Source organism: Vanessa atalanta, chromosome 13 (assembly GCF_905147765.1).
Source record: "Vanessa atalanta chromosome 13, ilVanAtal1.2, whole genome shotgun sequence".
NCBI lineage: Eukaryota > Metazoa > Arthropoda > Insecta > Lepidoptera > Nymphalidae > Vanessa > Vanessa atalanta.
In genome coordinates, this window is record NC_061883.1 from 7800518 (window position 1) to 7816422 (window position 15905).

A 15905-nucleotide genomic window follows, 5' to 3' on the forward strand; every position below is an offset into this window, starting at 1 on the left:
CTGTATCAACGAATATACGACTCTTACGCAAACATCGATTATTTTTTGGCTTCAAACGAAATTTAAATGAAACTGTCACTCTCTAGTAGGAATAGTCAACAAGGACATTCGTTTATTAGTTTTATGAAAAAAAAAAATGTCCTGTATGAATTATACAACCAAAGAATTGCTTTGAGGTTCAGAGTAAACAAATTATATAGAAATACGTCCTTTTTAATTTGAATTTCTCGCGAAGTCTGGGTGAGTCAGAAGACCTGTAAAATATAATTTACTCGAAACACCCAATCTTCCAATTTCGGTTTGCATTTGATTTAGTATTAAAAAAAATGCACTTCGAAAATTTTCAGTGAGAGAATATATGAGTACAAGCATGACTGGTAATTACTCAAACTTTTTGAAATATAACGTTTAATCTGATTGTTATGAAAACAATCAGTTAAATCCGTAATACCAAAAAAAAATACAAAGAACTATACGCAATATCAAAATCTTGACTGCATGTTAATATTAAAAACAGATATTAGGTAGTTTTTAAAGTCAGTGCTATACAAAGCAAGACAAGGCAAATCTATTCAGATAAATGCAACATAAAATGGTGTAAGTCTTATAGCATTCGGTGAAAATATCTCTTCATACTTTCAAAAAACTAAACTATAGGAAAAAAATAAGTCAAAGTTTAAAATATTTCGTTCATTGTTCACTTATACTAAAAACTTTTTTATAAGTACTAAGAAAATATATACATATATAGATTAATATATTTATAAGGACAATATTATAAAAAAGTGTTGTTATTTTGATATTTACAATATCTTATTGGATGTTTTTGGGGTCGGTGTTAGCCTTTAGCGCGTGGCAAGCCGATATGTGCGCTGTTTAGATGAGTCAAAGTCGCTTAGAGAAACAAGTGACGAATGTATATTTTTCCACTCTCCACCCTTATAGAAGTATGTTTTATTTCTATTGGAACTTTCCCTTAAAGAATAATCTATTTAATAATCATAGGTCATAAGCAACAAAATAATATAAATAACTTTATAAATTCAACCTATTTTCAATAAAAATAAACTTACGTGCGAATGTGCTAATAGTTCCTTCATTATAAAATTGTCATAAATATCTCTCGCGATTCTTCGCCTTTCCTCCACACATTCCTGCTTTTCGTATAACTTTATCTGACGAACAAAACGCAATGTTATTATTTATTCTAGCTAAACGTTTATTACGCATATCACCATCGTAATATTGTTTACCTCTTCGTAAAATTTTAATTGTGGCACTGGTTCTTCTGACGTTTGTTCGCAGAATTCCTTAAATAATAAATAACCTGAAACAAACACAAATTTCAAAATTAGTTTCATCACAATTATGACATGTCACATTTAATGATTATTCGTAATTATTCAATTACCACAATAAAACTATTTGTCTATGAATAATTAGTATCATAAATTAAAAATTGAATTATATAAAAAATATGACATCATTTTAATCACTAAATAGCATAAGTTTAAGTACTTGTCTGAATAAATCGTTTATAAAAGCGCTGTTGCTTTAGTGTTTTCTTAAATACCTGTATACTGTTTTTTGTATTATATTAAAATCTGATTATATATATATATATATATATATATATATATATATATATATATATATATATTTATATATATATAAGTTTAACAAAGAGCATTAACGTAAATCATTCATTAAAAACAGGCTTCGTGAAGCCAGACACGGTAATAAATGAGTGGGATTATAAAATTAAACTGCATAGTTGCAATACTGAACTAGCGAAATTAACATATATTTTAAAATAAAAACATTAAAAAAAAAACTCACGTGTAAAGATTTTATTATATGTACATTAAAAAGACCGCATATACATATATTAGCTGAATTGTGCCGCGTCGTAACTTACGTCGCAGCGTTTGATTTATAAAACTACAATTGTGTCACATTTTGTAGCCTTTGTAGCTTTTGGGTAAATAATTCGGTACCTTATAAATATATTATATACAAAGCCCCTAGACGGTGTTTTCCAGTCGGTCTGTTAGAACGCAATAACTCATAAAAACTACTGAACGGATTTTCATACGTTTATCATTCATGGTCGAAGTGATCAATAAGGAAGGTTTAGGTGTGTTATTAATTAAGGTTTTGGGTAAATTATATATTGTGTCACAATTTAAAAGTTTTATGTAGATCCTTATTCTACCCATACGAAGCAAGATTGTAACTTCAATTCATTCAAGTGGACGTCGGATATGAAATACCGTCTAGATGAAAAACTGTCTTTTTGAGAATCTCTTTATGTACCGACTACTAACTAATGAAGTCGAAATTAAATATATACAAGCTTCCTTCCTAACGTATTAATTTTATAAACAGGTTTTTTTGGAAAATTTTGAACACAGCCCCGATGAAAGAAATCAAACATATTTTTAGGCATACATGAAATAAATGAATGGCGACGAAAAAAAATATGTTTAATTTAATTGTTTTACGTCAAAGACATCAATGGAACATAACGGTGACGAATGTTGTTTTCACTTTTCAGTTCTTCCATAATTTCAATAAAGATGAATAAACAAAGTTCACACATTCCGCAGTCCCTGACGTAAATTCTCATGCGTAATTGTAAATGATACGATAGTCATATAAATATAATTATCTATTATAATAAATTATTAAATAAATATCACAAGGTCGATATACGTACGTTTCTATACATACATATTGATTTAAGGAGGCGTTTTAGTAAATTAATTAATGTTATGAATGGATAGTAAAATTGGGAGTAGTAAATATTTATGAATAGGTCTGCTTTTAACGGTAGTCGGGTTTTGTGCATGTCCGTTTGGCTGGAAACCATCCCAGTAGTTATTATACAGTGAAAAAAAATATATATATTCATATTCCTATATGAGTAGTGTTTAAGCTGACAGAGGAGACGTAACGTCTGCTTGCTTAATTTTCACAAAGTATAATATATAATGTGGTATACGCTGAAACACTATCACCTTTCACCATCAGAAAGGGTAGCTGAGTAAAAATATTTCAATAATATTAAGATTTTAAACTGAAATAATGGCATTTGCTTTACCCACGTGCGCTGACTAAATGGTCCATTATACATAAATAATATGATTATATATACCTGTAATTAAAATATGCTCTATGTTAAATACAAAATAACTAAACTTTTAAACTGGCACGATGGCAGATTTACAAGAATTTTCGGTAAAAACTGTACTGTGTGTGGGTGAAGCTGTGGTTTTAGCTAATTACTATACTTATAGTAAAAAAAATACTAAGACAGATTTATAGACATCTAATTGAACTTAAAATTTTATTTTATTACTTTCATGCATCGACCATGAATTGAGTTACAACTTTGTAAAATTGATGTGGGGACTTGCGTGAAGGTATTTCTTTTTCGCAGGAAAACCAGAACGAAGATATCAGAATCCTGGCGGGTATATGTGGGTATGGTTTATGTGGGATTCTAACCAACTAAAATACGTGCAATGGCCATTCTCAATCGTAGACTGCGAGATTGTGTCAACATAAGCAGTAATTATAATAACCAGGATTTTGCATGAATATACCAAATTGTCTTTCTTTATTTGAAACTAAAACTAATCATTGATGGATTTAATATTTTTAACGCACGCAATATGTCATACGGCAAACTACTTAGTAAGAAGTGCTATTCATGTACAAATATATAGCGTAGTTTATAATTTATTGAAGAAAGTATGGGCGCTTTAAGTTTCATAAAACAATCGCTGTATGCATTTCTGATTTGCGATCATTTAGTCACTGTTAGTTAAAAATTAAATATAATTGAATTTCGGGAACCTAGCTAAATTTTATAACGTTAACAAAAATGTTTGTCATCATTGCAATATTTACAATAATAGATGAGTTATATATTCATAGAATGAGTTTTTCGCACGTTATCCTCGTAAATAACATAGTTCTGGTTTTAACGAAATACAAAAGAGAACTTTAAGATGAACGTTGACATTTTCGTGTAAACGTGGTACATTTACCTCATTTACACGTTACTGACTAAGGATGTGTTCACACTTGGTGACAATAAGCGAAGATAATACGATAAGAAAAAACTATAACAATAAAGGGACTACACAATGGTGTAGTTGGAAAGGTGTGGTCATGGTACACATGGTACTTCCGTTTTGCTTGATCGCTCGTTTTTGTATCGATCTATAAGAGTTCGATAATCAAATGGTTTTGTCATCACGAGCCAATCAAATATTGCAAAAATAAATTTGGTCGATAATAATTCTTAACGGTTAAAAAATTGCGCCCAATGTTGCGATCAATCAAGAAAATAATAAAACTGTGATTTTGCATATTATGACATTCAATAAAATAGAATTTTATAACTCACATCAATGTCTTCTGCGTATCACATATTGTCTATATTGTAAAGATAACATCCGAGTAATTACTATAAAAGTCACTGTAATATTATGTAACGTAATTATGTGGAATGGCAATGTGTAGATAATGAAGGACGTGCTCGGCTAAGTGCAAACCAAATAGCCTTTGCCCTATCCACATAGCATCCAGCGCACCCGATAAAGTTATTTACTGCAAGTCTAAGGGGCCGCCGCCCGTAAATTGCGTTTGTTACTTGCCTTGAGTAGGTACTCCAGCTGCAATATCGAGCTATATCACACAAATTGATATTGTTCCTATTTGCTAACATTCATTATTTACGTATTTTTTGGTCAAGATAGGTATTTAATTAAATACTTTTTATTGAACATGTTCTCCGCCGTTGGCAAAGATAAGGTCTAAGAAAACCCACTATAGTTTTATTCGCCTCGCCCTGAATTAAAAGCCTCGGGATCTGTTGCCTTATGGACTAGTCACTAGACCAAAGACATACATAGATATATATGATTAGTAAAAGCGGAATTAAAAACCATGACTTGCAAAGAATTACACGATATATGTATTGAAATCAGTCAAATATAATAACTTATTATTTCATCGGATATTATGTGAAGAACCTACTTTTCAAACCACTGGTACTATCATGTATATCATGTATTCCGTATACGCTGCCAAAATAATAATAGAGACATTTTACATAAAAACGTCGTATCGTCAGATTTGTAAGTCTCTCAATTTTATATAGAAAATTCGTTCGGTCGTTTACAGATAAGTCACAGTAAAGATTTCATGTTAATATCTTATGCAATATATTTGAAATACCGGAAGTGAAAAGACCTTGGACAACCGGTATTACCCTGTGAACGATGGGCTCAATACTTAGTGTAGTTTAACTTTTTTTTGTATAAACATAATATATACAATTATTTAAAAGATCTGATTGTGCCCGCGACTTCGTGCGCGTTTGAATTTAACAAAAAAGTTATTGTTTTAGCCTAAGTTACTCTTTATTACATCAGCTATCTGCTAGTGAAAGTCCCGTCAAAATACGTACAGCCGTTCCGTGATTAAAAATTAAAAAAATATATATGTTTGTTTGGTATATGTACCTTTTATACGCATTTAGTCAAAAGCGGTTATTTTAATATTACAATCATACACTCCAATTTTATTATATGTATAGAAGATATAGATATAGATAGGATAAGCCGTCGTTTTTACAGGTGAAAAGTGGCCAGTTAAGTATATTTTATTAATAATTGAGTCCTAACATGGCATAATTTCTGATTAAATAGCAATGTACCCTATGTGATATCCCACCGGCATCAACATATAAAAACCCACTGAATTTTCTAAAGTATTACTTATTCGATAACCTGTATTGAGCCTAGGACAGCCTAATAACAAAATTCGGATTTTAAAAATCGGAATTTAAAAAAGACGAACTTATAAATTCAACCCCAATGAATTCCTCTCAAGGGATGCATTTTCAAAATATGTATAATCGCAAACTTCCTTAGTAAGTTCCTGAGTAACTTTCATACACCTCTTTGTTTCAAAAACACTGTAATAACCGTAATATAAGCAAAATCTCAAACATCGATACATGCATACAAACTTGCATCTTCGGTTTCATCCTCTTGGGTGATGCATATTAAAAAACGTTCATTGAACAGCCAATTCCTTAGAACAGAACGGAAGCCTCAACAACGCTTTTCACATTTCTAACATCCAAAATAGCAAACTTCCTTCAAAAATATCTTTAAACAAATTTGCACACAATTTAAATCAATTTAATCCCAAATTAATTTCACACAATTTCATCCCCTATTCAACCCACTTAGGAGATGACCTTATAACCTTAGGAATTACTGTGCAAAATTTCAGCCCGTTAGAGCAACCGGCTTAAACTGTGCGATGTATGTCAGTCAGTCATTTTAAAATTGTTATTAAACTTTACCGGGGTCTATAAAATTATCCTAACATAATATAAACATATAAACACAAATTTCAAATAGAAATTTGAAATTTGTGTTTATATATTTATATGTATGGCGGAGTAAATGTGTCATTTTAAATGGCTGATACTAATTTACATGAAAGTTTTTACTCAGCAAAGACTTATTAGCCAGAGTGTTAACGAGTTTAATTACATTTCCTTTAAAGTATATTTAGTGCTAACCAGAGTAACGTCATCAGGAAACTAGATTATGAAGGGCGTCACTAAATTTCGTATAGCATATTTTTAATAGCAAATCCGGTATGGAATATTGTGACAAGAGTTAATTAAGAAATCTAAAATAATGTGAAATTTTCAATTGACGGCGGTTGTCAGAAAGTCGAATCGACTGACATTTCTTACAAATAAATAAAAATTAAAAAAATAATAATTATAAAACATCATCATATTGCTACATATATAGGATTGCCTCGTAAGTCTAGCAGTGAGGCGTACAGTCTATCTGCTAGGCTCACTGCTGGCTGCAAATAATTAGGTTCGAATCAATCTTTTCGGATTGTCGGACTATAAATAAATAAATATTATTTATTTCAAAAACCATAGAATCCGAGAGAATACGAGTGAGAGCAAACATTTGTGCACTATGACATTTCTGCACAGTTGACTGTTGTCGAATTGAAATCGAAATCGCATAGGAGAACATCACATTCAAGTTCTTTTTTCTTAAAGAAAACAATGGGTACAGTTGGCTCGGTGGGTTGGGTACAGGGTTACCGAAATAACATTGACCTCTGCGACAAATATTGAAAAAAATGTTTGCGATCATGGTTAACAACAAGTGACCCATTTTTATTACATATGAAACAACTGTAATGAAATATATTCCAGCACCCGAGGCAGATTAGCCAACTATTGTGTGAGACATAAGATTAATAATTAACATAATCAAATATTTGCTGGTGACATATAACACCTATTATTCTATGCTAATGCATAATTGTAACACCGGATAACTCATTCAAATTTGTCATCAAACTTTGTAAATGGAACACGCTATTGTTGAATTACTTGTTAATTCAAATTTCAAAATACATTTTGTAGGTAGAAAATGAACCGATTTGATGATTTTTGTAGGTTTGAGAAAACCTGGCTGTTTTGGACTGGACATGACAAGTAACGCATAAAATCGAGACAGGCAGCTATATTATAAAAAAATATAATTCTTAGTTTAAAATTATTTTGTATTCCGTTCGTATTAAATGAGGACAAGGAGTTTAAAGATGCAGAATGTCGTTCATTCTATAGTTTGCATTTATAAGGACGTCACATATATCAGTGTTGATTTTCATCAAAATACTGGTAGTGGTTTACCGTTGACGGGTTCACAAATATTGATTTAGATTATTTTGTAAAAACTATTTACTTCTGACCCGGTTTCAAGCGTGCCGCTCACATGAACATTGAACTTATATATAACTATGATCTGCAGTATGAACGTACGTTGGGACATTCTCAGAATAAGAGAAATATTTACCATTTGAACAAATCAAAATTTACTATTATTGAACACTGAAAATAATTTTAAACATGGGGCCCTTTGTAATTTATGTTGCATCGACTGTGTCCCTAACACAGTAAATACATTGCATTTACTGTCCCCCTAAAATTGCGTTCCACGTGCACGCTTCGCACGTACTCTACGTTATAATATAAAATCATAACACTATAGTTATAGAGTTGACTATGTGTGTATGTTAACTACCGAATAAATGAATACCGATGATGTTGACGACGACGAAATTCGTTGAGTTCAACTTAACTCCTATAACAATTTTTCGTGTAAAATTTCGATATCCAATCGCGAAACGAAAACTTCACATTACCGTTAACTATAGAAGCATCTTGCAGTGTTTCTTTGATTTGTGCCATAAATCGAGTCTTCAAAAGCAATAAAGGACTTACTGTACAAAATTTCTTTTTTTAAACATTCTGACTCAGTCGCGTGTTGGATCATTATTTCGAAGACGTAAAAGAGTACCGACTTCAAATAATCCAAGCGTTATATTTCTGCCGAAAATTAGGAATGTTTTAGCTTACTCTCAAAGAGATGTAACCGAATCGACATTATTTTTCCAAAATCATAAATACACACTTATTTTCACTAAATTTTTTAATTCACTTGATCAAATACAAAATTACTTCCATTAGAGTGTTTTTAACTATTGGTAGTTTTTCCAATTGTTGCATACTATTTGTTCTAATGTCTTCTGTAACAATTTAATTTAATGAGCCGTCTATTTAAATACTTGTCATTAGTAAAGTCGTAAGTCCTCGAAAATGTTTAGAATTCCCGTTTATGAGGACAAAATTAATATTTTAATTTATGACGTGTACATTTACTAATATTATTAATATACTACTGTCACATAAGTTGACTTCATTTAAGATACAACACAAACCACTATGAGAGACAGCTCTTTGTAAGATTATAGTCTCAGTGTTTACCGCATAAAAAGTTAAACCATTTCTGAGGACGGACGGACCGACGAATTGAAATATACGTATGTGTGTGTACAGCGCCCGCCTATCTTGTTCACGTTTACTGTGGTGTACGATACAAATCTCTATAAGAACGTAGCTACAGAAATTGTCCTCCTTACATTCTTTATCATCTCGTACGCTTACATTATCGATCTAATGGCCTTCTTCTTTTGCGTTAGCATGTATAAAGGAACCGTCTATACTTTGCTGCTGCTTCTGAGCAAAACTTCCTCTTTAAGATATTTGTATTATTTATTCATTCCAAAAATTTTTCAAATTAATTAGTTGCTACAGGCACAAGCGACATAACATCTTAGCTCCGATAGTTGGTGGCGCATTGATGATGTAACGTATGTAATGATTAATATTTCCGCCAATGTCTATAGGTGGTGACAGCTACTAATAAAAAATACTTCTCGGTATCAGATTTCTACATATATTCAAATGAACAATGCATACGGTCTTTGGTCTGCAAAACGGGAAAAACATACATATTTCTCAACATAAACACGTGTTGCAAGACTTGAGCAGTAACATGTTTCGAGATGAAAGAACTGTACAAAGGGTTCTTCGCACACACTAACCTACTTCCGCGGAGATAATGCAATTATGTTATTGGAAAAATGAAAAAGAGGCTGAATAAGTTTACAGCAATGATAATAATCGAATGTGTTCAATCTAAACTAACTTTATTTATCTAAAACGAAACACTATCTTTCAATTATTACAATGTTCGGCACTTACGCTAATCTTCTTTGGACAAAGTTAGATATTGGTTTTAAAATTAAAAATTTTAGTCTAAAATTGAATTTTATTTTATCAAGATTAATTTCTTATTTGACGCCAATAAAGATAATAATCATCTATATTTTGTTAAGTTTTATTCTAATAGCTAAGCTGCTGATTTGAATTTAATGAAAACTTACTCAGATGTTCATTATGCTGAGGCGACGGACGAAATTGGGTTAGAGTACAAATAATTTGTTCTCAAGATTATGTGCGGCGAAAAATTCCCCGACATATATAATAATACATACACACATAATTGTATGTAATACATATGTGTATGTATACGTAAACACGTACATACATACCCGTACTACTTAGCTTTATTTAGTGATCGTACAATGTATAGGCATATAATGGCTTCTATAAACAATACGATTATAAAAACATTAGTGTCTTTCTTTCATTGATTGTTTTTATTATATGGTGTTTAAATATTTTATGCTTACTTTACGAACAAATGAATGTCAATTTTACATACCTAGAACTTGATTAAATATTTTGTCGAAATTTACTTCATTTTTCTTCTCCATATATTTATGCATCACACTCCGAACGCTGGAACAAAATAAAGCACATTATTCATTATTAATATTTCAATTTATTCTACACAAACGGATCGCTCAGTCATAACAGAAACCGAATGTTAAATAAACAAAATCACAAAAGTGTTTTATCGTTTTGTTTACTATGTGACAACTATGAAGACATTTTTTTTTATGTCGCACATTCGCTCGGATATTTTTACGAGTTTAGTAAAGGCCTTGTTTGTTCATGATAGTTATGTCAGAACGAAGTATTTGTTTCGAATAATGATGTTTTATTTAAAACATTCAGTTTTACTTTACGAAAAATTGTCCTAAGTCGACTCAGAGCGTTTAATAAGTCGACAAAATGTTGCTAATTTATTTCTGCAAAGTTCTGCAACTTATTAAAAAAAAGTTCGATTAAAGTTACTTCGTTTTCCGATTAAATTTGCAGTAAGAATACCATTTGAATAGGAATAAATAGATAATAGATTTAATATTACGTGGTCGTTATACTTCAACCGGTTTATGGTACGATGGCTATATTAAAGAAAATTTGAGGAATCTCATTAATTATGCAATATTTTCACCCACGCTCTTTAAAGCTCTGCAATGAATGAACGAAAATTAAACACAGGAAAGTTAAATAATGGACAAAACTCTGCTGTAAAGATAAATTTTAATAGCACGCACATAAAAACTGTTCAAAAGCAGTAATCCATATACACAAACGTAAAGTTATAACTTTTATATGGGATATCTAAATACTATTATTGAATGAATAACTCTTTAACATCAATAGAATAGTCGGGCACCATTAATTTCAAAATGAGTCGCAGTTATTGCGAATCATTATGGCTGTTGTAATCTTGCTTTTTAGATAATTTCTATGCACTCACAGATAATGTCTATAATGAATGTTAAATATTTACAATAACCAGCGCTTGTTGGAAAGGCTTCTTTTTTAATGCAAATGCAAGAATTATTTTACATACGGAAAATATTAGTTTTTAATACAAATGACTGTGGTATTGTATTGAAATAAAAGCAGTGAGAAAGCTTAGTCATTCTTAATTTAAGTATCTACTGTAACTCATTTATATAAAAGTTAAACTCTTTTGTATTCGTTTATGAATATTATCCATCGATGAAGAGACTATCGTCTTAGATATTTTCATTAAAATTGATATTCAAAAGTTCGATCGAGGTCTGTATCGTAATTTTTTTCGTCTTTTTGGCATTAAAGAATTGAATTATGTTTTTTCGTACAAATAGCAGTGTTTGAATTATTTTATTTACATTTTTTCGTTCAATATATATATTTTTTTACTACGACTTCTATAGTACGATTTCCGGTGTATGAGTTGTCAAAGCAAACATACGACATAACACGTCATAGTGATTTTGACTAATGAAATTAATGAATAATTTTAAGTTTTTTATTTTATTTACATCTTTTACAAAAAATATATTCATTGCTTTTGGGGTCCATATTTTATTTCGAATTACCATTTTGTAACCGATATTTTATTTTCATGAATCCAATTCAACGGATGGCCAAATTGAATTATAATAATATTCGTTATTCGAAGCTTGAGAGTAAGCAATTTATACCATCATTCCTTGTACAGATAAAACATCAAATTAAGAAACCCTCAGGTCTAAATAAATAAGCAACAGATTTCAGTCACTATTTAAATTTTTTATCTATAACTTATTATATACTTCGAAGATATTTTTCGTTCGAAACTTTAAAATCGCGGCGTGTATCATATCATGTCATAACAATTGCTTTAATTCTCATAGATCTTTATTCTTTCTATTTATAACAGCGAAACACGCTACTATTGGGCGAGAGCGTAACAGGCTCGCACTGTATGTATGTATGTATGGGCGAACTTCGACATGATATCACAAATTATTATATACTTTATAAAAAAAAAAACTATATAACGAAAATATTCAATAACGTGTATTATATACAAGCCATCATCTTTTTTTTATACATTGATGTTCTATATAAGAGCTTTGGGTTGCAGTTATTCCGTTATCGTCATAATCATGATTGTAATTTATTTTATTTTTGGTATTTTTTTGTTCCTTTGTTTTAATATTTTTTTGAATATTTGCTAAAATACGAAGAGAGATAAGTTCTCTTACTTGAATTACTATTATAATATTTCGGCAGAGGATTTCGATATAAAATGTTTCAAGCCACGTAGGCGTAACTAAACGTGGGGATCAACACAGGTATAAGTCAATATCAGAGATATCTTGGGAGCCATTGAAGGTGCTCGCCAATAATTAGGACACGGTAAACGGCGACAAGTGATCTTTGCGACGAAAGTGTGTAATCAGATCGTAGTCAGGAGAGTTTTGTCTCTCCGAAAATAACAAATAAATCATTTACATACATTTATTATGACCGGTAAGTGACACCCGGAACGAGTCGTGTTGGTGGAATTCGGTATCGAAAGTATTTCCGTACTGATGCTACGTTGTGCCTGCTTTCTGGCTCTATAGCATTAGACCACAGAAACGACCTGTGGTATGAGTACTGCATACCTCGAGAGTAAGGTAAAATTTATTATCCTTCAATTTCCTTGTGTAATATTATCATTAAGCAAACTTGTGTGCCCCTACACCGTTTTACGAAATGTGTGTTTATAAAATGCCATATATCGAAGCCAATATGCGAACTCGTATGTTAATGCTAAGGACGATCTGGCTGATTTTATTTATAAACGAAAGTATATAGTTTTTTTTTTAATTATAAACGCAGATCATACGGAAGTCACGACTTGTCAGACAGGGTGAGCTGACGCAAAGCAATACAAACAGGATGCTCAACTTGCAATGTTCTATAGAAAACGAAGACGTCAAAGTTTTAGGTGGTACCATGTCTGTGGATTTTTTCACAGAACATTTTTTTAATAGCAATAGTTTTGAAAACTTAATTTCGATATTTTGTCATTGTAATTAATATTCAATTTGTTTTTTTGTTACTAAATTTTTTAATAGATAGAATTAGAATGGACTATAGATGTTATATAAGTATTAAAGTGTCTAAAAATGAAAATAATAACTATCATCCAATTTCTCATTGACATTTCTTGTTATGGACTAGAATGGCCCTGTTATAAAAAATCTGATATTAAAAGATGTTTCATTTTAAAAGCATGTGTTTAAATGTTCATAATTTATATTTATTATGAAAGGAGGAAAAATAGGATATAATAAATCTTATATCATTTGAAAGATACTAATGCCGTAACCTAGAATTGGATCAAAATTGTCAAAATTTTCCCACATCAACAGAGTGATTACAATTACTCAGCACTAGCCCATATATATACTTATACCTTTAATACAATACAATACCTTTTTATTATTAATATCTTATTGTCTTGTTACATGTTAAAGATTCAGTTTTAACAATAATATTTATTCTTGAAACAGAGTAATGTAATTTAATTTTTATTTATTATTTACAGAAGCATAAAACATTCAAATTTCATGACAATTTTTTTAAAAAAATTGTATTTGTTTATATCCAAACAATACTCAAGATTTATTATATTAAAAAACATTTAACGGTTGATTATTTAGTTTTTTTGCATTTTCCAATTACAAAAATTAGTCTGAGTACATCTGTCTACAATTGATTTGGAATGTATTAATATTGGTAATGACATAATGTCCAAAGATCTTATACACTGATTAATTTAATATCCTGTTTGCCAAAAAATTTAAGGCAACACTCAAAATAATCAATACTTATCTCATAACTAGTTTTTTCTAAGCAACAGTATATAATAATTTATATATTAATAGATAGGTTTTTTTGAATTAATATTTTCATTATTAATAGTAATTATTGTATTTGCTTTTAATATTGTAATGAATGCAATAAGAAATGTATAAAATCTTAGACATTTGAGGGTTTGTTTATTTTTTAAGTAGTCTGATATGATATTAATTTTACAATAAATGACGTTTATGTTAAGCATTTTTCAATATTTTTTTATTAATTATCTGTATAGCCTACTTTTTAAAATTCAAATGTTTTGGATCATTTTTGTTCAAAATTGTGACTGAAACATATTTTGTAAACAAGGTTGATAAAGATAAACGTCGATTTTTAGACCTTATCTTTTAAATGGCGCATGAATTAAAGACTATTACCTTGGATCAGGTAAAACGATTTTTTTGCTGGCTCTTGCTGCAGGAGTGCATTTGGACTTCTCCATTGCCATCAAGTAGCTGACGTCGGCCAGCACAGCCTCGAGGTCCGCCATTTTGAGACTGAATAATCACCTTCACCACAAAATACTAAGCACTCGTACACTACACAATCACTAATTTCACACCTAATTTCCAATTAGATTCCCTACTTAAAGTCATAACCTTCTTCACATGACTACTGTTCACTGATCTAAAACAAATGTTGATGGGGATTGACACATTTTCTTTCGTATAATAATGTACGACGTACATATGGGCTCGCTGCAATATAATAGATAGTAACTCGCATTAGTTTTTCTTATAAGATTCTTTATCTATTTATACACGCGAATGAGTAAGATTAAACAACAATCATTAAATGTATAACCCAAATCCACCATCACTCGCTTACGGTCCGTCATTTCAAGTAGCTTTCAATCGCATACATATATATATATTATACATAATTCTATACCTACAATCTACATAGAGATAATATACAAAAAGCTACATAGGTACTACATTGGATGTTAACAGATTATAATGGATTTAACTTTAATATTTTAAGGGTTAGAACACTACCAAAATAAAAAGTATTTGGTTGCCAGACTGGTTGCTAAAACTTAACACTAAATACAATTTGGTGTCTTAGCATATTGTATAGTAAGACATCAAATTATATATTGATTTTTAAATTAGTGGTCAAGGTGAAATGCCTGTTTTTATTTTCAATTAATATGATTGATAATTGTTTTCTGAGAAGCTGAGATGGTCCAGTAGATGAACAGAAATGGCTTAGAGTGACCTATGGAAGACGCGATAATTCAACAGATAAAGGTAGAACACATATTAAACAAATATCGTGGTTTAAAAAAATATTTTATTGAGCACTAAATTAATTTGTACGTTCGATTTTTTGATTCATATGTTTTTTCCTGCCCAACATAAGGTATAAATACAAAATATGAAGGGAACCTGAAAACTCAGTACTTTAAGCCCATGCATACTCTTCGATTAAAGTTATTTTTGATTCTAAGTAATTTAAAAAAAAATCTTGATTCTATGCTATCAATTTTTTTTAAAACTATACATATATCTCTTATACAGAAATATATTCAAGGTCTTTTGTATTTATTATGGACGTTTCTCACCGGGATCATTTGTATTTAATGTAAAAGAATATGATTCACTCTTGAGCATTATGTTATAGTACTGGCTCAATAACTAACGAGCTTTCACATTCTATAATTCGATTTGAATTTTGAGTGCATTTATCTAAAGTCAAGTCGGGTGTTTTAACAATATCGGACGAAGTCGTATAAAGCGCGGTAATATTGATTAGCTTAGCTAAATTTAACTCAATATATTCATAAAAATAAATTTATATATCAACATTATTTTAGTTAATACAAAAAGTGGCCTTAATACCAGAGAGCATA

General features: G+C 30.3%; 1 protein-coding gene across 2 annotated transcripts in view; it reads right to left on the minus strand.

Annotated features, from left to right (window-relative positions):
* The window catches only part of LOC125068181 (G protein-coupled receptor kinase 1), a 34640-nt gene extending 19738 nt beyond the window's left edge, over positions 1-14902 (minus strand). For both annotated transcript variants that reach the window (XM_047677224.1, XM_047677223.1), the window contains exons 1-4: positions 14428-14902; positions 10197-10273; positions 1254-1327; positions 1074-1175 (exon numbers count right to left, since the gene is read on the minus strand). In XM_047677224.1, the coding sequence (XP_047533180.1) occupies positions 1074-1175; positions 1254-1327; positions 10197-10273; positions 14428-14540 (366 nt within the window). In that variant the 5' untranslated portion in view covers positions 14541-14902. The remainder of the gene's footprint in view (positions 1-1073; positions 1176-1253; positions 1328-10196; positions 10274-14427) is intronic.
* Positions 14903-15905: the final 1003 nt, after the last annotated feature.